The 22,714-nt window shown below is 33.8% G+C and overlaps 1 protein-coding gene across 1 annotated transcript; it reads right to left on the reverse strand.

Moving 5' to 3' along the window:
- Positions 1 to 3,233: 3,233 nt before the first annotated feature.
- On the reverse strand, positions 3,234 to 22,522 carry LOC144970283 (RING finger protein 207-like). Its single transcript, XM_078909757.1, has 16 exons — positions 22,351 to 22,522; positions 20,944 to 21,143; positions 20,534 to 20,645; positions 19,800 to 19,944; positions 18,505 to 18,586; positions 18,230 to 18,305; positions 16,388 to 16,560; positions 15,047 to 15,188; positions 14,423 to 14,523; positions 13,320 to 13,391; positions 12,220 to 12,373; positions 10,864 to 11,049; positions 9,450 to 9,501; positions 8,905 to 9,022; positions 8,108 to 8,200; positions 3,234 to 7,684 (listed from the first exon to the last, which is right to left on the reverse strand). Exons 2-16 carry the CDS (start codon positions 21,135 to 21,137, stop codon positions 6,925 to 6,927), a joined length of 2,460 nt encoding a protein of 819 aa, XP_078765883.1. The 5' UTR covers positions 21,138 to 21,143; positions 22,351 to 22,522; the 3' UTR covers positions 3,234 to 6,924.
- Positions 22,523 to 22,714: the final 192 nt, after the last annotated feature.

Raw genomic sequence — 22,714 nt, forward strand, 5'->3', positions numbered from 1 at the left:
CAAAAGCAAGTAATCTCATTCCAAGGCAAAGACAGAAAGCAGATATAGGGGGGGGGGACAGTAAGTGACCTCCCTGTCCACTATGGGAGGTCAGGAGCCCCTTACCCCCCACCCCCTAGCCAGAAGACTGGCTTTACACTTCCAGCCAGATTAGAACCAGTATTTTGACATCACACTTTTGTTTCCTATGGGATCTCCCTGTTTGGTTACACCATGGAAGTTGTTTTTAAGGGTTTTACGGCGCTTGCTACACATTTAGGTTATATCAGCGCCAGTAAAAAGGAAGAAAATGGGATAGTAAAAAGTTCTAGAATTACAATTGAAGCATCCAAGAGAAAGTAAGACATAGGGGAACTGGGAACAAATAGGGATCAGATGTAGATTCCAAGAGCATACCACCAATGTACTTAGTTTGAGATCACCTATAAGTCTCATCCGGACACAAGAACAAAATCCAACAAAGAGGAACACACTCAAATGCTTACGTTATACATGAAAAAATAACAAATATACTAATACATAACAGAGAGATGATTTACAAGGAAAAAAATATCATCTCCCAAAAAAAATCTATGCATTTGACTGTTTCCCTCCCAGCCAGGACTCCGACCAGGGCCAGGAAAAAAACTAAGTAATCTCATTCCAAGACAAAGACAGAAAGCGTGTTGGAAAACAAATATAAGGGGATAGAAGACACAGTGTGTACCTCCCTGCCCACTATGGGAGGTCAGGATCCCCACCCAGACACCATGGAAGTATTGGAATGTCAAAAGACTCCAAAGAGTTGGGTTGTTATTTTAATTAGCAAAAACCAACTTTGTTGTAAGCGTTTGTTTTTTTTAAATTTGGCTTAAAGCTTTATTGGGATAATTTAGTAACAATACAACATTATCAATGACACTTTGGAAAAACGTATTCTTAATTCAAACAATTCAGGGTTGACACAAAATATAAATACTGTATATAATTGAAGATCGTTTCAAAACCTAATTATTCTATTAACTTATTCGGCGTTGTAAACACCCCAAAATAAGAGGTGATAGTCAAAGATTTAATCTTTAAAAAAAAAAAGAGACTCATCGAAATCTAGATCACTTAATTTGATTTTGAATAATAACGTAAGTATTCAAGTATCATCCTTTGCTGTTAGTTAGGTGCCTATGTACTACTACTGTAATTCAGCAAAGCAAGGTACACAATGATATGTGAAGATAAACGACTAGAACAATATATATATAACCAAGTAAACCCATACGAAGACAAAGACAGAAATCAACTCAGAAAACAGATATAGGGGGATATATAGAAGACACATCAAGTGACCTTCTGCCCACCATGGGAGGTCAAAAGACCCCACCCAGAAGAATAAAAATAAAGCTATTTCTGTGACAGATGAATGAATCCTTTCGTGGCTCAATTGTTACCAAAGATTATAAGATTCATTCCACCAAAATTAAGTAAATTCATTTTTTTAAAGAAAAAGGAAAAAGTAAAAAATAAAATCTCTTGTTCCATTTATGAAATTCCATATAATGGTTTCAACAATACAACATAAACTCATTTAAAAAAACCTAGAATACAAATCATTGTCTACATATAATGTATCGTAAAAATACAAATCAAATGAATAACTTTATCAAATCATAACATAAATCAAACAAACGTTTAAATTTACAGTGTTCAGTTTGAAAAGGTTAACATGAAAGAGGTAGGTTATGGGAGATATTTACCACTGGGGTATCTTAAATATCAAACAAATGAGAGTATCATATTCGTGAGTTTAATCAATAGCATACTATTATAGTTGTCAAACCTGTCAAATCCAAAACCTGAAGATTGCTTTTACGATAATATCATGGGTAAATGCATGAATTTTAAAAAAGGAAAGAAGCTATATTACATTGTCAAATAGAGTGATAAACAAAGCTTTCTTCTCATTAACATGTCACAAGAGAACATGAATGTGACGAGCTAGAAAAAAAACGTGCATATCTCACTGGAGCATCTTATGAGCTATTGTTGAGTGATATCGAGATAGAGTACCAGTAATAGGGGCATTGACCATGCCCATAATATCAAGACAGATAAGCTGAGCATCCTTTTGTATCAAGACCCTCGACTGTTTTTCATTGTAACTTCATGAGGTTGCTTCCTTATTTGAGGTCATTGCCAGTGCTGAGGAAAGGATCCATTAACTTATTCTTGGCCTTCATGGACGGACCGCAAAATTAGATTATTAAAGTTGTATAAAGTTAACCGTCATAAATTTCAAAATAGACCCTTTTAAAGGCCATCATACCATCAAGATTGACTTCCCCTGTTATTTTCTGGCATTTTCTCATTTGTTTCCCTTTCATTTTTTAGAATGACAGATTCATCGACATCATGCTTATATCGACATTTTACAGCGGTCTCCATGATGTCAATATATCCGTTCTCAACTGTAATACAGTGCATGACAGAGAGATGATTTACAAGACAAAAAAATATCACTCCCAAAACTCAAACTATACAATTTACTGTTGCCCTCCCAGCAAGGATATCCAGCCAGGGCCAGGACAAAACCAAGTAATCTCATTCAGATATAGGGGGACAGAAGACACAGTAAGTGCCTCCCTGCCCACTATGGGAGGTCAAGAACCCCACCTAGCACCATGGGAAATATTAACTGAAATTGCTGAATGATGAAGAATTCTCCCTTAAAGCATTTCAACAGTCCCAGACAAAAAAAAAATATTGATTTCTAAAACAACAAATTGGGAACAGACCTCAAATGAAAAAAAAAAAAACTTTTTGAGAAAGAATTGTAGATTGACTGCCTTATTTGCACAATTTCTCAGCTCCCTGCATATTTGTTAATAGTAAAAAAACAAAAATGAATATTAAAAAACATCAGAAAAGATCAAAGTACCAACCCAAAACAGTTCTGGCCCAAAAACCTTCTTCAGGCAATAACAAAAACAAACAAACAAAAAAATATATATATATATATATTACTTAAAAACCAGATAGTCCGAAGAACGGTTTTAGGCCTGAAGTGTGCATGTTTTGTATTCTGTTCTTTTTGAAGCTGTTATATTTATTTTTGCTGATTACTTTTTACAATTCACGGCTTCTAGCGACTTAGTATCATTCTGTCAATGATGCTTCCATAGATCAGGTTACTGTGTGATTTTTCAACAAAACAAAATATATACATTGGTGGAAGCGGTACAAAAGTTGTTGAAAGACAATTTTTTTTTTTAAAAACAAATCTTATGGTTAATCTGGGTGTCGTTTTAACATTAGCAGATCAGCATAGGTCAAAGGTTAACAACACAACAGTATGAGAAATTCGTTGCCAATAGTCATAAAAAGCTAGAAATGTTTTTCATTTCAAAATGAATCTTGTAAGACTGTTGAATCATTTATATACCTCGGGAAAAAAAAATAAAAAGATAAATGTCAAGACAAAAAAGAAAGTAATCCTTCAGAGCCATGAGGAAAAAAATAAAAAGATAAATGTCAATACAAAAAGAAAGTAATCCTTCAGAGCCATGAGGAAAAAAATAAAAAGATAAATGTCAAGACAAAAAAGAAAGTAATCCTTCAGAGCCATGAGGAAAAAAATAAAAAGATAAATGTCAAGACAAAAGAAAGTAGTCCTTCAGAGCCATGAGGAAAAAAATAAAAAGATAAATGTCAAGACAAAAAAGAAAGTAATCCTTCAGAGCCATGAGGAAAAAAATAAAAAGATAAATGTCAAGACAAAAAGAAAGTAATCCTTCAGAGCCATGAGGAAAAAAATAAAAAGATAAATGTCAAGACAAAAAGAAAGTAATCCTTCAGAGCCATGAGGAAAAAAATAAAAAGATAAATGTCAAGACAAAAAGAAAGTAGTCCTTCAGAGCCATGAGGAAAAAAATAAAAAGATAAATGACAAGACAAAAAAGAAAGTAGTCCTTCAGAGCCATGAGGAAAAAAATAAAAAGATAAATGACAAGACAAAAAAGAAAGTAATCCTTCAGAGCCATGAGGAAAAAAATAAAAAGATAAATGTCAAGACCAAAAGAAAGTAGTCCTTCAGAGCCATGAGGAAAAAAATAAAAAGATAAATGTCAAGACAAAAAGAAAGTAGTCCTTCAGAGCCATGAGGAAAAAAATAAAAAGATAAATGTCAAGACAAAAAGAAAGTAGTCCTTCAGAGCCATGAGGAAAAAAATAAAAAGATAAATGTCAAGACAAAAAGAAAGTAGTCCTTCAGAGCCATGAGGAAAAAAATAAAAAGATAAATGTCAAGACAAAAGAAAGTAGTCCTTCAGAGCCATGAGGAAAAAAATAAAAAGATAAATGTCAAGACAAAAAGAAAGTAGTCCTTCAGAGCCATGAGGAAAAAAATAAAAAGATAAATGTCAAGACAAAAAGAAAGTAGTCCTTCAGAGCCATGAGGAAAAAAATAAAAAGATAAATGTCAAGACAAAAAGAAAGTAGTCCTTCAGAGCCATGAGGAAAAAAATAAAAAGATAAATGTCAAGACAAAAAGAAAGTAGTCCTTCAGAGCCATGAGGAAAAAAATAAAAAGATAAATGTCAAGACAAAAGAAAGTAGTCCTTCAGAGCCATGAGGAAAAAAATAAAAAGATAAATGTCAAGACAAAAAGAAAGTAGTCCTTCAGAGCCATGAGGAAAAAAATAAAAAGATAAATGTCAAGACAAAAAAGAAAGTAATCCTTCAGAGCCATGAGGAAAAAAATAAAAAGATAAATGTCAAGACAAAAAGAAAGTAGTCCTTCAGAGCCATGAGGAAAAAAATAAAAAGATAAATGTCAAGACAAAAAGAAAGTAATCCTTCAGAGCCATGAGGAAAAAAAATAAAAGATAAATGTCAAGACAAAAAAGAAAGTAATCCTTCAGAGCCATGAGGAAAAAAATAAAAAAATAAATGTCAAGACAAAAAAGAAAGTAATCCTTCAGAGCCATGAGGCTCATGGAGCCAGAGTTTATCCCAGTTTCTATCTAGTGATGATTGAAGTTAAACACAAAAAGTGACAAAATACTACCCAGCCACAAAATAATTACTTTACTTTTAAAAGGCAATGTTTAATGTTCTGTTATTAATGTTTTTAGGGGTTTCACAGCGCTTACGCCACAATTAGATCATTTCAGCGCGAGTAAAAAGGAAGAAAATGGGATAGTCAAAATATTTATAGATTTGCAATTGAAAGCATGCGAGAAAAAGTAAGACAAAGGGGAATGGTTCAAATAGGAAACACATGTAGATTCCAAGAGCACACCATCAGTGTACTTAGTTTGAGATCACCAAAAAGTCTCATCCAGACACAACCACAGTATCCGGCTAAGAGTAATAAACTCAAATGTTTAAAAACCATTATATATTCAACACATAAAAGTAACAGTACATAACTGAGAGAACTATACTATACATTTGACTGTTTCCCTCCCAGTCAAGGACTCTAGCCAGGATAATAATATCTCATTCGAAGACAAAGACAGAAAGCAAGTTCGAAAACAGATATAGGGGGGTAGAAGACAGAGCAAGTGACCTCCTTGCACACAATGGGTGGTCAAGAAACTCCACCCTGTTTGGACACATTTTTAAAAATAAGATAAATACAAATATGAGTTTTGAAAAATTCATGGATTGTCTGCTTGTCCTTAATACAACTCATTTAACATATAGACGATATTTGTGCACCTTGTAAATAAACAGATATTGCATGCATTACAATACAAAAATTATAAAAAGAAATAAGATAATTGATTTTAGTAATTGAAAATGATGCTTGGCAAAAACGGCCGCCTCAATAAAACTTTGATTACTCGGGACTATTTTGATTTGGCACTGAGATTAAAATATGAAAATGAAAAAAAAAGAAACAAAACAAAAAGTGAACTCTTAAATAGAATTGGAAAAAAATTGTTGATGTCATAGAATATTTGAAATTTTTACGATTGTTTATTTGTTTTGTATTTGGTAGTATTTTGTTTCCAATCTGAGACATACGATAAATTAAATTATTTTAGCAAACTAGTTCGCTGCCTATTGTTTTGGTTCTAGTCATATCAGCAACTAGAGGTACTTGCAATATTTTGGGTCACTGAAGAAGACAGAGGGCTATTTCAGTCAATCTGTGTTTATCACGAGACTACCTGTTGTACATAATCACCAGGATTACTTTGATGGTTTCCAATAAACATCATAAATAAATAACCAGAGAGAAAATCATGTAAAATATTTATATTTTGTCCCAAAGATAACATGAACTCACATTTGACTGCTGTCCTCTCAGCAAATGATCCACGTCAGGATATGGGTAAAACAATGTTATCGCACTCCAGAAAAAGATACAGAGGAGTGTAGGGATCATATCAGTAATGGCAACCAACCACCAACATTATATTGTCTAAATTGAAGTCTACAACAACATTTTAGTGTGTAAGTTTTACTTTTCATTTGAATGGTCGTATTAACTACATACATTTTTTTTTTTCCTAAGAAGTACAGTTATGGCGTATGTCTCAGATTGGAAACACAAAGTCTCGAAATAATTTGAGGAAAAAATCTGTAAAAAATATAAGAATATGTTTGACATATGAATATGGTATAAAAGTCAAATTTTGTGAAAACTTTGGACTACAAATAAAAATATCTCAAAATTTTCTATTGCCAAAAAATTATTTTTTAAATAGTACTATTGTTCTTGGTGTACAACTTAATTCAGCTCTGTATTTTACTCTTAATCCTTTATATCAACAAAAATTCCATGGTGAAAAATTAATTCTATAGAATGGCTTTAATTTTCTAAAGCTGAAGACAGTGTCTTCAGATGGGTTGATTAGGGCACACCATTCGTTAATAATTAAGCAAAACTACTCCGTTAATCTCAAACTTTGTTATCCACATTTCTAAATTTACCACATTATCTTACAACAAGGTGGACTGTTCAACAATGGCACACAAGACAGGAGAAGAGGAAACATCTATTGAGTTGGTAATGACAACAATGGGTTCAATTTTCTTCACATTTTCAATGTCTTTGAGGAGATTTCTACGAGCCTCTGCATCGATATCCGAAGAAAAAGAGGGTGGGGACAGTATTTTTTCAACAGGATTACCAGCACTGGTGACACTGCTTGCGCTTCCCTTTCTAGAGAGTTTCTTGTCACCATTTTGCTTTTCTGCAAAGACAGTCTCCTCTTTTTTACAGTCTTGACTAGAAGAATATGCGATGGGTTTTTTATCGACCGGATTCGTTGTTGATACCTTCCTTGTACCACATGAATCAACTGCCCCTTTTGTTGTGACCTTGACATAGTCCTCAATATTTTGATTAATGTTGCTCTTATTCAACTGTGCAGTCAAACTTGCCTGCAGAGTACTATTAGGGCTTAAATGAGCACTACTTGTGGCACCGGTAAGAGGCAGGTTCAAGGTCAAACCTTCGTTGGAATTTATATCTAACTCATCTGGAAGACACGGGCCAGAAGTGATTAACGACTCAGAATTCGTTGTGGTCGAAGACAAAGGAGCATCTTTTACTTTTCTTCTCCTCTCTCCTTTTTTATCCCTGAGGGACGGGTCACGTAAAAGACATTTAGTTTTGATTAACTGGTCATCCAATGGATTTATTCGATTTGATAGAATTGTCTGCCTCTCTTCCTCAGCATCTCTTATGGCATCCACTCTGAAAACCATAAAAATAATGTATGTTTATATTATCTTTACATCATATATCAACTTAAGTAATGAAGCTATTAACAAGAGTAAAAGACTGATGTGATTTGAAAACATCATAAACAAAAAGACAATGATCTAAATTATTTTGAAATTGCTTTTTATAAGATCAAGATCAAATTCTTTAAAACTTGTGAACTTTTCCAATGCTTAAACTGCTGAACAATGTCCCTACCACCAGGGGCAATATACTGGCACTCTGCAGCCTGGCCATATTTACTTAAATTATCACTAGAATATATCAATAACCCAGGAATAATTTTACTGAATTCTTTCTTTGTATATAAATCAATTTATAAATTTAAAATACTGACCTATGTTTGATATTTTTCAATTTTCTAACCTAAATTCATCGGTGATAAAAATATCTCACCTCTGTTTGCTGTCAGGCTGGACAGCATTAATTTCATCCAATAGAGAAACCATTTGCTGTTCTTGTTCTGCATGCTGGCATTGTTGGCCGAGCCTGTGAAAACAGATAAAGAAAACAAATTAGCAAAGGAAAACTAAGTAGCAGCTGAGCTAAAATATAGTAAACCTGCATTTTTTTTTCTCCAAATTTAGGTACTTTAATGGACAATCCGTAAGAAAGATTAACTTGGGTTTTCAGACCATAAAAAAAAACTTAGTGAAAACTGAATAACTTAATTAAAGAAATTTTCAACAAAAGTATGTTGTGTTTTTTTCTATACTGGTGGCTTATGATAAAAAAAATTCATCCACGGAAAAGAGCTGATCTTAACATAATGAGAAAAAGATGACAAAACTCAAAGTTTAAAAATTTGAACAAATAAAAAAAAAAAATAGGAGAAAAAAAAAGAAAAATTACATCCTTGTTATTGATAACCTTAATGTACTATACATGTTTTTGTTTAAGATAACTATTTTGGATTGAAGTAATGATTTCTTCTTTTAATAATTTTGAATAAGTAAACAAACTGATATGAATACTCTTGAATTTGACGGAGCATCAGAATGTCAACATTATTGCAATGCAATAATATGGTTCAAGACCCTTAACTGCGGTTGGTTCAACACAATTTATAATATAGCCTTTTAACTTGAAATCGACTGTAGGAAACCAATATAGCTTTGGACACAAAATCCTGAGATTCCCCATCAGGAGCAATTGGCTGCTAAAGTATCAATAATAAAAAAACAAAAACATACTTTGGAGCCAATCGTTCTGTAACAGCTGCTATTGAAGACACAAATGAGGACAATTGTGATATGATCATACGAAGATGCTGACTCTCGTTCTTTAACCTCATGACATCCTGAAGCTGAGCTGTAAAAATAATTGAAACAAAGTTGATACAGTGATCTATGAAAATCAAATATTTACATACTACTATATAGCTTAACATTTAGCTAATTCAATATCTTACATCATCACTTTCCTTTGATATTGAGAGAGTTGTCTCTAAAGAAAACAGCAACCCCTATTAAAGCAACAAAATATCAAAATGAAATTACTAAATAATTTTAATGCTTCAAAGGTGTGTGAACAATCCAACCACAAACAAAACTGCACCATCGTGCATCAATATAAGCAAAGAGCTTTTTCTGTTCCCATTCCTCTTGAGCAAGTTTTTATTTTTTTCTTGAATATTAATGCTATCATCTCTGTCCCTTCAAAACTAATTTTTCTTGTGAAATTCATTTCAATTTCATTCGCCAAGGATGAACGGTTCAAATAACACACTCAAACTCACCTTGATACAAATCCTGCTCGTTGTGTATTCTGTCTAAACTCTCTTCCCAGTGCTAAGAAAAATAAATGAAATCTAGTTATGAATTTATCAATTCTACAATCAAGCAAAAACAGACAATTTACCATCAAAAGATCCTAAATTCATATTGGTACTTTATTCTCACTTAGGCACATTGATGGAAACACACTTGCATGGTCATTCGACAAATTGAGTGATTAGTAGCCCCCGATAGGTGCATTTCAATAAATTCATTTTGACAAATTTCGTTTCAATGTCTAGAGAAATCGCCTATGCAGATGATGTCGATTTTATTGGATCAACACCAGCAAATATAGACATCATACAAAATACCCTCATGAAATATAACCTCCAAGTCAATGCCAATAAAATCGAATTTACAACAATATCGAGGAACAAAGAGGAATGGAAAAGAACAAAGAAAGTCGGCTCACTAATTGGAGACACCGAGGATGTACAAAGAAGAAAACAGCTATCAAACGCCGCACTCAGTAAACTCACCAATGTATGGATTAGAGGTGACAAAATAAAGAGAAAAACCAAACTGAAACTGTACCATGCTCTTGTAAAACCGGTACTTCTGTATAACTGCGGCACTTGGGCGTTGACAAAATCCGAAGAAGAACATCTGGATGCCTTCCATCGCACACAGCTAAGAAGGGTACTGGACATCAAATACCCCAAAAAGATCTCAAATGAATCACTCTATAAGATCACAAAAGAAAGACCAATCTCCCTTGACATTTTACAACAACGATGGCAACTTTTCGGTCACATACTACGCAGGGACAAAAACATACCAGCAAACCAAGCCATGTCGGGATACTTCCAAAAACATGCGAACCTTTTCAGAGGAAGACTGATCACAACACTCCCTGTGATCCTAAACAAAAACCTCACAACACTTGGACAAAGCATTAGTCTCATAACGGCAGGGGACCTTGAAAATCTGAGAACCCTAGCAGAGGACCGGCAATATTGGAGACACCTCACACAGGAAATACTGGAAACAGCCAAGGCGACCCGATCTTTCGGTCGAGACGCGAAAGGCATCTAAGTCAAGTAAGTCATGTCTTAAAATTTGACCAAACTAGAATCATTCCAACACTATGCTTTAAAGAAAAAATGTTAATCATAGTGTGAGAAAATGGACTAATGTAGAGAACAGTGAAAAAATACTCAGATAACAAGAAAAGAAAACAATATGAATAAAAAAGTTACCAAATTTCACTAACTACTTTTTGCTTTAATTAGATGGAAAATCAAGCAATTAAAACTTGGGGGTGGGGGGGGGGGGGGTTAAATTACATAATGATTTTCTTTTTAAAGTCTAAAATATTGTTTACACTATTAGCCACATGATATCCTCCACATTGAACAAAGAAAAGCAGATCACCTTTCCCAATGCTGGTGATTTATTTTCCAGGGTGGTGTAATGTGAATCCAACTGGTTTTGAATCAATTCAATTCGCTCACTCAGTTCCATCACTTCATTTTTCTTTGCCAGGCAGCGACGCATTGTCATGTCCCTTTGAAGTTCCTGGCAATGTGTCTTCATTTGATCAAACCTGTGCATCAAGTCCTATAAGAAGGGAATGGAAAATGATAATTGTATGTATGTTGCATGGTCTGTGAAGTGATAGTTGAAAAATATATCAAACTCTGAACCATTATGTCTTTGGGTAAGGGACATTATACACATAACTCCACTCAATTTGGGTGAGAATGAGAATCTGGCTGATGTCTGAAGGGTGTTGTAAGTGTGTTTTTACCAAAAGGGTTTCTAACAGGCAAATTGGATTGTATGGAATGGAAAGTTGGTATTGCTGAGTAGTTGTGCAAAATTGTGATTAAAAAAATGAGCATGGTGAAACTAATTAAAAAGCATCAGAGAAATATGCAAGCACACATATTGTACATGCATAAAGTATTCAGGAAATGTAAGGATTCAATGTAAAATTTCATAAATCATCAAAAGGTGTTGCCCTTTAAACAAACTCCTGGAAAAATTTGAAGGAAAATGTCCATAATAACTAACTTAGTACGGAGAAGGGAGGGGAGTTACTGGTTTGTGAACACTATTAAATCTTTTGGATTCACACGACGTAAACACGCTCTGCATAAGAAAATCGGGGGGAGGGGGAGGATGTGGGTTTATTAGGCCCTCATATGTCAATATTTATAACAATGCAATTACATTATGCATTGTTGCCTATATCTCATGATTCAATTTTATCAATGTTACATTCATATATCAATAATGTCCAAAATGTTAAATTCTAAGCACTACATTTGATTAGGGTTACATACAGTCTTTGCTTCGTACCCTAAAGGTACCGAGTTCGACTATCCGCCTCGTTGTGCGGCCTTGAGCAAGTCACCTCGCCCTAGCTCACTTTGCAGTGTTGCACTATGGCTGATGCCTGGGTTATTCCAGTATTCTCTTGGAATCATCCATCATAATCACATAAAGCACAGCTGGTCAGGAACACTGAATTGGAAAGGGTGTGACTTTAATAGGATATATATGATATTTACTTACTTATCCAAACCGGCTAACTACTGGGTGTTTTAGTCCTGCGCATATATTGTAAATGAATAAAAAAAATTCAACTACAGCTTACCCTAAATCTAGTTCTAAGTTTGACAGGATAAGGAAATGAATGCAAATTGCCCAGAATTTTGAAATGTTAACAACATTATCATTTATTCTGCTACCAAACTCAGAACCTAATGAACAACACTGTCTTACCCTATGAGCATTTTCAAATTCACGACAGTGCTCAGCAAAGGATCCCTTGGCATCAATGAATTTGACTTTGGCTCCATTCAGACCATTGGTGCGTCTTGTTGGTGTGGGTTTCTGGATGGCTGGACTACTGGGTGTTGATGTAGCAGTCGTTACACTAAAAGGATACCAAAAGAGGATAGTAGTAATATGAACAGTTGTAGCCTACTTTACAGAAAATTAAACAGACTACAATATGTAATGTATTGGTCAACAATTATCGCACTAAGAATTCAGATACGTGACTTTTCTTTTAATTCACACAAAACAGCACAGAGGAATCATTAGAAAATTGTGAATCAGACTTTAATAGAACTCAATACTTTGCCGAAAAGAAAATGAATCTGTATATACAGCAATTTATCAACTTGTCAATATATATATATAACTTGTCAAACAATATATTAAACATTTTATTCCTCATTAATCTAGTAGACAAGAGTAAGTTTCATCATACTAATCATACTATTATTAGTTTCTGCATTGATATTAAAATAGTACTATAAACTGGAAATAGTTTTAAGAGCATGCACAAAGTTTGTTTTGGATTCAATTGTGATAACGTGTTTAGAGATAATGACATGAAAAAACTTTTAAAATTAGCAATGAGGTGCCAACATGGCCAATGTGACACTAATACTGATTTTAAAAATTACAACCCTTCCGCCTTCCATTCCATGAAGGAATATAGATAATCCATCAACCACTCAGCCACTTCGCCCCCTGATAAAGCAAGTTAAAATGAAGAGATCTAATCAAAAACATATTCAGAAATAGACCTTACTCTTTTCTTTCCATCAAAAACATGTGATGAGTGAATTAAACCATGAATTTTTGTTGATATCATACATTTATCAACCCATTCAATGAAGCACCACAACTATAGCTCTCCTGGTGAAAACGATTAAGTCTGCAGCTGTGACTTAATAAATAATGACAGAAATTATGATTTTAAAGAAAATCACATCACCACAAGTAGCTTGATATTTCCATAGGGAAAAGACACCATCAGCTCATTTTGTATGTAGAACATAATATGCTTGTTATTGAATACTATTGCAAACCTGTTAGAAGTTGTAGTTGAAGACTTTAAAGCAGACCTTTGAACGGGGACGTGTAACAAAGGTTCCATACTCCTGAGGATAGAATCAATTTCAAACATGGATGATACTTCTATTTATATCATTTTAAATTTTATTTAAATTTTACTTTCGGATTAAGAAATAAATTTACATGCAATTGCAACGTGAAAAAGAGAGAGACGAAACAAAGAACAAAACAAAACAAAATTGAAAAAAAAAATAAAAAAATATATATATATGAGGAAGGTGACCTAAAATTAGGACCATACTCCATGCAATATATATTTTCACATCTTATAACACTTGTGTATACTAATTATGTTCATGGGGGTTGTTTTATGTTTTCGTATTTTTAAGCAATTGCATCACATTCAAGTCATATCAGCATAAAATAAAAGAAATTGATGGTACAGTCAAAAGATTACATATATAATACAGTTGAAAGAGGTCTATTTCAATCGAAAAAGATTCCAAGAGAAATCTATTAATAATGTGTCCAATTTAAGACCATCTAAGATCTCACTAAGAGGGATACACTGAAATTCCTTCATTTATTAAAAACTTAAAAAGGAGAACAGCTTATAAAAGAAAGATGATTTAGAGGCGGGGGGGAAGGATATCAAATATTAGAAAAGCAATGCAGTTGTGACAGTTTCTTTCTCAGCTAAGAATCCCAAAAAGGGTGAAGTGTACACCAAGTAATCTGAGCCCAGTACAATGACATAAAGGAACATGGAAAGGAGATAAGGGAATATTAGACGTACACAGAAAAAGAGTGACCTCCCTGGGTACACTATGGGAAGTCAAAAGATCCCATTAAATGTTCAAGGGTGGGAAGAGAGGAAATGTGAGAAAAGAAAGCTGTTGCTTCGTATAATTTTGGAAGTTGATAGAAAACGATACATAATGGGCAAACTATCAACTCTCTGAGGAAATAAATGCTTCTAAAACGATTCATAATGGGCAAACTATCAACTCTCTGAGGAAATAAATGCTTCTAATCTCAACAATGTAAAATATAAACACCCCTGAACTCTATGTTAATGGGAAACAGTTAAAAAGCAAAAATGAAAAGTTCCATTTACTTGAAAAACTCAGTTTTATGAGATGTGTCAATCTGGCCACTTTGAGTTGGATGAAGAGGGTGTTGCTTTTGAACAATAGATTTGAGACGCTCCATCAATACCTTGGGAGAAATCAAAAACAACATTGTGATAAAATAAGAGTATTCGTGTTTTAAGCAGTAAAAATATGACAGCAACGAGAACTTATAATCATGATTATAGGTAAAGGAAGTAAATAGATACTAAAGGTGGATTGTTGACGGTCGATCCTCACAACAGTTTTGAAAAGGTAATTTTTATATAAATACATTCCAATTTATGAAAACTGTTAATTACCTTTTAACTAATACCTGCCAACCCCAACTGAGAAAAAAAATAGGAGCAAGCTAAAAAAAAAGAGGAGTCCGTGAAAAAAATTGGAGTTAAACCTAAAGTGTAAATGCTAGTACTACTACTACTTCTACTACTACAACTACAATGACTACTACTACTACTACTACTACTACTACTACTACTACTACTACTACTACTACTACTACTACTACTACTACTATTACCAATAATAATAATAATAATAATAACAATAATAATCATCATCATCAATACTGATAATAAATGATAATAATTATAATTAAAGTTTCTTACATAAGCAAGATTGAGAAATTCGAATTTGTTGGCTGATCCAGAGAAAGCACTGGAAACTACCAAATGTACTTGTAAAGTTGGTAAAAGGGCGCACAAAGACGCAAGCTGGCTTCGGAATGTTTCCTCCTTTTCTTGGTACTGACTGTAATACAAGAAAAAAAATTTGGCAATGTAAAATTATACATTAAAAGTAGTTCAAGATGCAAAAATATTACATTCAAACTCTAACATTCGAGAAACTATGATTCATTTGAATAAAAATAATCATAGCAAAAATTGTTTCTTAATTTTGATATTCAGACCCTGACTGTAGCTTACATAAATGTGATTAAAAACTCTGAAGTCTTAAGAACAAATGTAAAAATGCAATTAACCATTAAATTATTCTATAGATGAATAAAAATTGAATGCTATTTCATCCACCTTTAACTGAGATTTCATAATCAACACAGTCTTTAACAAATAATGAAAAAAAAAAAAATATTTGTAATACTGCGGTGTGAGATATTATGACAGTAATGAGTTTGAAAAAAATAATAAAAGAACGAAAATGAGCCAATGCCTCTGTTAAAAACAAGTAGCATGGAAAATTGACACAAACTAAGGAGCACAACTTTGTGAAAAGATTGAACTGTCAAATCAATTATGTTTCCCATCCAGGACAACTGGTAGATTCGGACTACCCTCTATTTTCTCTTGTTACCGAACCTCATTATAATATTCAATGATAATTAATGTGCGGCTATGTGGTCTAGTGGTATGACACTCGCTTTCGGATCAGAAGGTCCTGGGTTCGAGCCTCGCACTTGATGCATAGTTGAGTCCTTGGAAAAGGCTCTCTACTCCCATTCTGTAAAATGAGTACCTGGCCGTTAACAACATTGTCTTTGTCCGAACAATTGTAATATCACCTAACACCTATTGTCCTACGTGTTAAATGTTGCTGTTGACCAGGGACCCATTGCAAAGCGCTTTGAGCACATTTAGAGGATATTGCGCTATACAAAACTCAATTTTTTAATGATAATATCTCAACTATCTATTTTCCTTCTCCACTGTACAGTTCCCTCATTCTTTTCACAACTTAGTAGTTTTGTTACCTCGCCCAATGCTCAAATACTGACTTCATTGTGCTATTATTTGGAATATTATTCATTTTACTCCATTATAGGTAGATAAAATTTCTTGCCCCAGCAAAACACTATGATGTTCCTTGACAAAACATGATCGAACCCCCACACAATGGTATAATAGTTTCATTTTAGTGTACAATCATAACACACAATGGCAGGTTAAAAACTGAAAAGAGCAAACATGGATATCTGTCAAAAAGCTAATTACCTTTCTACTTTATGCAGCAGCACCTGTCTGGTTTCATTGATTTTATCTATCAACAACTGACATAAGTCATCAATAGCACACCTCTCCTTCTCAGCATTTGTCTTAATTTCATCTAGAAGGGCTCGGAACAAAAGGATGCCCTCTCGAACTGAGTTTTGCAGTTCTCTAAAAGCCTATCAAACAGGAAGAGAAGACAAAATTTTATGGTATAGCATATTATGAAGATCACACAATGCGTACTTTAGGCTACAACACACATTACAGTTTTTTATAGTATTTGTCACAGTTAAAGAGATCTGATGGGTGAATAATAAAAAGAAATTTCTTATCAATGGAGACCTGTTGGACGCATTTGTCCAACAGGCTCAGCACCACTTGTAGACGCGTCGGACAAATATGTCAGACAGGGATTTTAGATAGTTTTGTTGAGACTAGTCACTTGATTGAATATGAAAATAAACAAAAATTAAAATTTAATAATTTTTCCACATTTTTTGAGCTCTAAATCTTTATTTAAAAGAAAATTTTGGCTTTTTTTACTGATTTAATTTAACTTAATTTACCAAGCTAAATTTATCCGAATTCCGACTCGAGACGAACGACGGCTAGCATTTGTAAACACACACACAATGGCGTCTAAAAAGCGACTATTCAATACGAGTGAAGCCTTAGAAATTGTTATGGAAGATGGATCGGACAGCGAAGAAGATGTAATTCATGCATTTTCTGATGAAGAAGATGATAATTATAGCTTGGATCAGTCTACAGTACCGAAAAAAAAAAAAAGAAGAACTGAAAATGACCCTCAAAATATATATCATAGAAAATGTCAATAATGGAATACTTAAGCCGTCGCCTTATATCTATAAAAACAAAGACAACACGTCACCTTAATTCATTTTTGCCACATGGTGTTCGAATTTTTAATGCCCAACTGTGATTTAAATTAAATACTATCTTTAAAATATACACTCACAAGTTCGGACTAAAGGCCAGAGGTATGGCCTATCTCAATTCATTAAATTAATATATATAAGGTGTTGCTATTGGTTCTTGGTTGTATATTTTTACATGGTTGTACATTTGCATATATATGTATACATTGTCGCCATGGATTCTCAACTTTGTGTTTATACATTTTTATGCATGCCACGTCTGTAAACGAATTTCCATTTTTTTGGATGAATAAATATATATTATTATTATTATTATTATTATTATTATTATTATTATTATTATTATTATTATAAGAAAAAAATTACATTTTCGATAAATGAAAGCTGAATCTATTGGATACAAAAGACTGCTTATGTTTATATAAATAAACAAAAAATTGAGAGGTCTATAAAAAAGTACAAAATCATGCGGCACAGGGGTGTGTCAGGGGCTATAACTCCGCGACTGCATTGAGTTAATGATGTATTTTCAAATTATGATTTTCCTTTATTTCGTAAAAAAATGTTTTGTTTAATATTTTTCCAGCACAATTTTATCATTTTGATTGAAGCCTTTCAAATTTAATAATTCTTTTCATCAATCAAGCCAATGGGACAAACTTGTCAAATACTGAGCAAATATTTATTTGGCATGTTACACGCAAAGGGACTGAGATTGATCCCGGGTTTTTTTTTTAATTTCCGACCCCCTGTCAACCCAGCAGTGATTGGGTAGCTGGGTCTGTTAAATTGGTTGGAAAGTACTTTGCGATAGATAGTATCCTATCCAAAGTGAAGGACTACTTTTTAAAAAAGATTTAAAGAAGCAATTCCGACCATTGAGTAAAACTCACCTTCGATTAAATGAGATATCCTGAAAAGAAATGAATGAAATTAAAATACTCACCTGAACCCTCATGTCCAGTTTTTTGTAACTTTGTTTATATGCCGTTTCCAAATCCAAGCATTGGCCTCTGCTTTCACTGCAATTAAAAGAAGAAAAACAAAAGATGATAATGTTACAAGTCCATCACCCACTGTGTTCTTCCCCATCCCCTTCTTTTAAAAAAGCAAACTAAACAAGAGTGTATTATGTTATGTAACATCAACCAATAAAGCAGATCAATGTTTGATTTATACACCATATATCAAACAAAATATATCTCTTAATACACTACTTACATTCGCATGTCTCTGAAACAGTTGATGCAAAGCATGATTTTCTTTTCAGATGAGAACATAATATAGGGTTCTTCATGAAGTGCTGAAATATAAATTAATCAAAAAATTGTTAGCTGTATGGACCTGTAAGTGGCAGAAGATAAATTTATTTTTTTTCAATATAATATTTTTTTTTAAAATAAAAAGATTGAGATTTTGTATAGCGCAATATCCACTAAATGTGCTCAAAGCACTTTACAAGGGGTCCCTAGCTCTCTAAAAGCCTAGCAAACAGCAACACCTAACATGTAGATGCCTGTTAGGCAATATTACAATTTTCTGACAGAGAAAAAGCTGTTAATCACTAGGTACTCATTTTACACATGAGTATGATGACAGAATGTAAGTTAAGAGTCTTTTCCAAGGGCTCAATTATGCATCGCTCAGAGCAGAACTCAAACCCAAGACAAGAGCCATACCACAAGATCACATAGCCGAACAAAAAAACTGTCCGAAAATATTTCATGGGAACGTACAGTACCTATATTTTTAAAGTCATACACAGTGTGCAGAATGATGATGAAAAGAGTAAAAGAAAGTGTGATAATATTGTCAGAAATCTGACAATTGTCAGACATTTTACAGGTCTGATTGTAGTTCCAAAATTTTACAAACCAGGCACTTTCAGAATTTAATGAGTTACTCCAGACGTCAGAGACCACTTTTAAGACAAAATGTTCATAACAAGACAATTTATAACCAAATGTTATCAATTACGTCTTTCCCCTGACGAAACAAGTCTCAAAATTTGTCCAGAAAAAACACCAGCAAATACATTTGATAAAGAAGACTAAAAAAAAATTTAAAAAATTAAATCGAGCTTTCATATAGCGCAACATCCATTAAACATGCTCAAAGCGCTTTACAAGTGGTCCCTGGCCAACAGCAACACTTACAATATAGGACATGACATGACACCTGTTAGTTGATATTACAATCTTTTTTTCGGACTGAGAAAACCCTGTTAACAGCCAGGTACTCATTTTACACCAGAGTACGGTGAGAGAATGTAAGTAAAGAGCCTTTTCCAAGGGTTCAACTATGCATCACTCAGAGCAGGACTCAAACCCCCAAGATGAGAGCCGTACCACAAGACCACATAGCCACACACAAAAAAAACTGTCTGAAAATTTTTCGTGGGACTCAACTCTGCATTGAGCAAGGTTCGAACCCAGGACCTTCTGATTCATAAGCAAGACCAAATAGCCACAGGAATCATAGATTATGATAAACGAGGACAAGAACAATCCACTTACAGCATTTCTTATGGACTTCCCTTGCTCGTTTTGTTAATAGCACCATATCATGGCTTGAGAACATTTTGGCACGATGTGTCTCTTCTCTACAGAGATTACATAATGGTTGCATGCATGTGTTGCAGAAAAACATTTGTGGAGAAGACTGGAGAAAAAAAGTTGATAAAAGATTGGTTCTTCCATTCAATAAACAAGACATTTTGCACAGCAAAAAAAAAAAACAACATAAAAACATTGACATTATTGAGGTGACAATTCACACACTTTTTCAGATCTGTTTGACATTATTGTGGTTTTTGACAGGGTGCACGGCAGCTAAAATTGTTTTGTTTTTTTAATGAATTAAGGCTGGAAAAAGAAAATAAATATAACTTTATTCAAAGCTTTATATTGCTTTCATTGATCATACATATATATCAGGTCCTGAAATATATATCCCAACATTGTGTAAGGAAATGTTCCAAAATGACATCCAAATATAACAAATGTACATAATTTAATTACATTGATAATGTTTAGAGCATGAACATGTTCATTTATATTAAGTACCTCTTCTGGAAAAAAGATAAAATACAATGAAAGGTCACAAGAGCAATGAACATTTGTATGTATGTCTACAAGTATTTCAAGCAAAATAATTCCGTTTTCAAAAGTTAATCCAAACACTGTATACATATATGGATCTCAGTTTACAGGAAACCATAAAATGGAAATGAAAAAAATTCAAGACTCACTGAGTCGCAATTGGCACATTGAGCTCTTTCTTCTGTTGAAGATTCAACCATGAATTTGAGGAGGAGATCTAAAGGAGGTAAATTGGCACCATCTTTGAGAACTGTGAGAAGCCTGAGAAAGAGTATGAGAACAAATAAATTAAATTATAGTAATAAAGCTCTCAATTCTGTTCAGTTTTCAAGCACGAATTTTGAGATATACAGAACAATAAAAATTATGAGTGTCGCTGAACATGAGCTCTACATACTGTACTATCCCTCTTACCAAAATAATGTTGTTATATTTGTGTGATGTTACATGCAATCTTAATCTATATCAAGACCTCACCTTTCTAGTATTTTGAAGTATCAACGTCCAGAACTAATGAAAAAGAGAGAATAGAGAACAACTTTGACTATTCTATACTTACCCACACAAGGGACAAGTCATCTTTGAATCCACAGCTCTCCCTCTAAGGCAATCTGAACAGAAACTGTGGAAGCATGATAAAATGCAAGGCTCTCTGTATGGCTCATTGCAAAGGAAACATAATAGAGGGTTGCGGGAGGATGTCAAACTTGTTTCATCAACAGAATCCATCTCAGGGAATATCTCAGCTGACATGCTTCACTGTAAGTTAGAATAACAAAGAAATACTATCAATACCAGACCTACAACAGGTGACAAATAAAAAAGCTGTCTATAAAAATTGATTTCTGGGGAATGGAGGCGGGGGCAATGCGTGTAAATTGTAAAAATCCGAGTGTCATACCAGTCCACAAAGCCGCAGAAAAAGCAGACTCAAGCTCACCTAGAAATTGTCTGCTCTGATACTGAAACTGAGAGTGCAAGGGCAAGATGCAATGTTACATTGAATGTAATCTTTTGGCACTCTTATCTTGTCAAGCCACCTTAAGTTTTATTTTTCTGTTTACTTGTCAGTGTCTGTCAGCCAGCTTTATCTTCATTCAATTTTTTTTTTTAATTGACCAAAGGCAGAGAGAGCCCAAGTGAAATAAGGGCATTCCATGAGCATATCGATTTTCCTTAGGCATGAAAGTTAAAAGTAAACTAAGTGACTTTCTCCGGATGCTCGGGAAAATAAAATTGATCTCTATTTCTCCGAACGGTTTCCGTTATCAAGATTTTGTTGGGTTATTTGCGAGAGTGTCTGATGAATGTGTATGCATTTTTTTGAGTTTTCTTTTGCCACTGCTTGGGTGCTCTGTCTCTTATTCCCAACTTTCTGTTAGACTTCTATCTTGAGTTTGTGCTTTCCTGTCTTTCAATCTCTGTTCCCGTCTTGATACTTTGTTATTTAACGTTCACTGCTGTTCTCTCTTTGGATTGATAGTGCAGCGCGAAGTGCAAAAGTGAATGCGCCATGGAGTATTCGCGATAGCACAACTTTTGAATAGAATCTGTCTTTGTCAACAATGTGCCTAAAAAACGCTAGCTTGATGACTCGTGAGAATTCCCTGTCCACTCTTCTGAGCATTTACTTTGCATTGACATCGCGTCAGCGTCCATGCCATAACATAACTCAAAACTCATCATCATAACTATATAACCCATCAGCTCCTGAAGGCTACGGCTAACCGACCATTTTGCACTGCTTTCTTTCAAATCAACTTAATGAAGACGACTAGAAGAAGACTTGAGTTTGAGTCGAGAAAACTAGCAACCAAAAAAATTAATTGATTTCATTTAATTAAAATATTGTTTTAATCGGATCAGTCAGTCAGTTCAAGTTAGTAAAGTGACCCAAGTTAGTAAAGTGACCGAGTGTCGGGTTTTTCCATTCTCCAACTTGACGATTCTAAATGTGTATGGATACCTGTTGTTAGACGAATTTCATTCTTTAAACTTGCTGTAAGACAAAGATCTATATGTGAGTATATCATTGGTTACTTCACATCGAGAACATGATGAATGAATGAAATTTTGGGGTGGCGACTAGGTTGGGTTTTTTTTTTCTTTTATCATTTCATCGAAGCCAAACAAGGAAGGAGCAATATCATTATCGTAATCGCGATATTTTATTAATTATAAATCGATCTTATATCAATAAATCAATTTTAACATTTCTTGCCTTATAGCTCCTCAAACTTGACGTTTCGTAAAATGAGAAGCGAGATTTACGTATCTATTTATCAAATCAGTCATTAGATAATCCTCAGAGAAAAATGTTTAATTATATA

This window comes from Berghia stephanieae, chromosome 4 (genome assembly GCF_034508935.2).
Source record: "Berghia stephanieae isolate SIO BIC M18660-M18661 chromosome 4, UCSD_Bste_1.3, whole genome shotgun sequence".
NCBI lineage: Eukaryota > Metazoa > Mollusca > Gastropoda > Nudibranchia > Aeolidiidae > Berghia > Berghia stephanieae.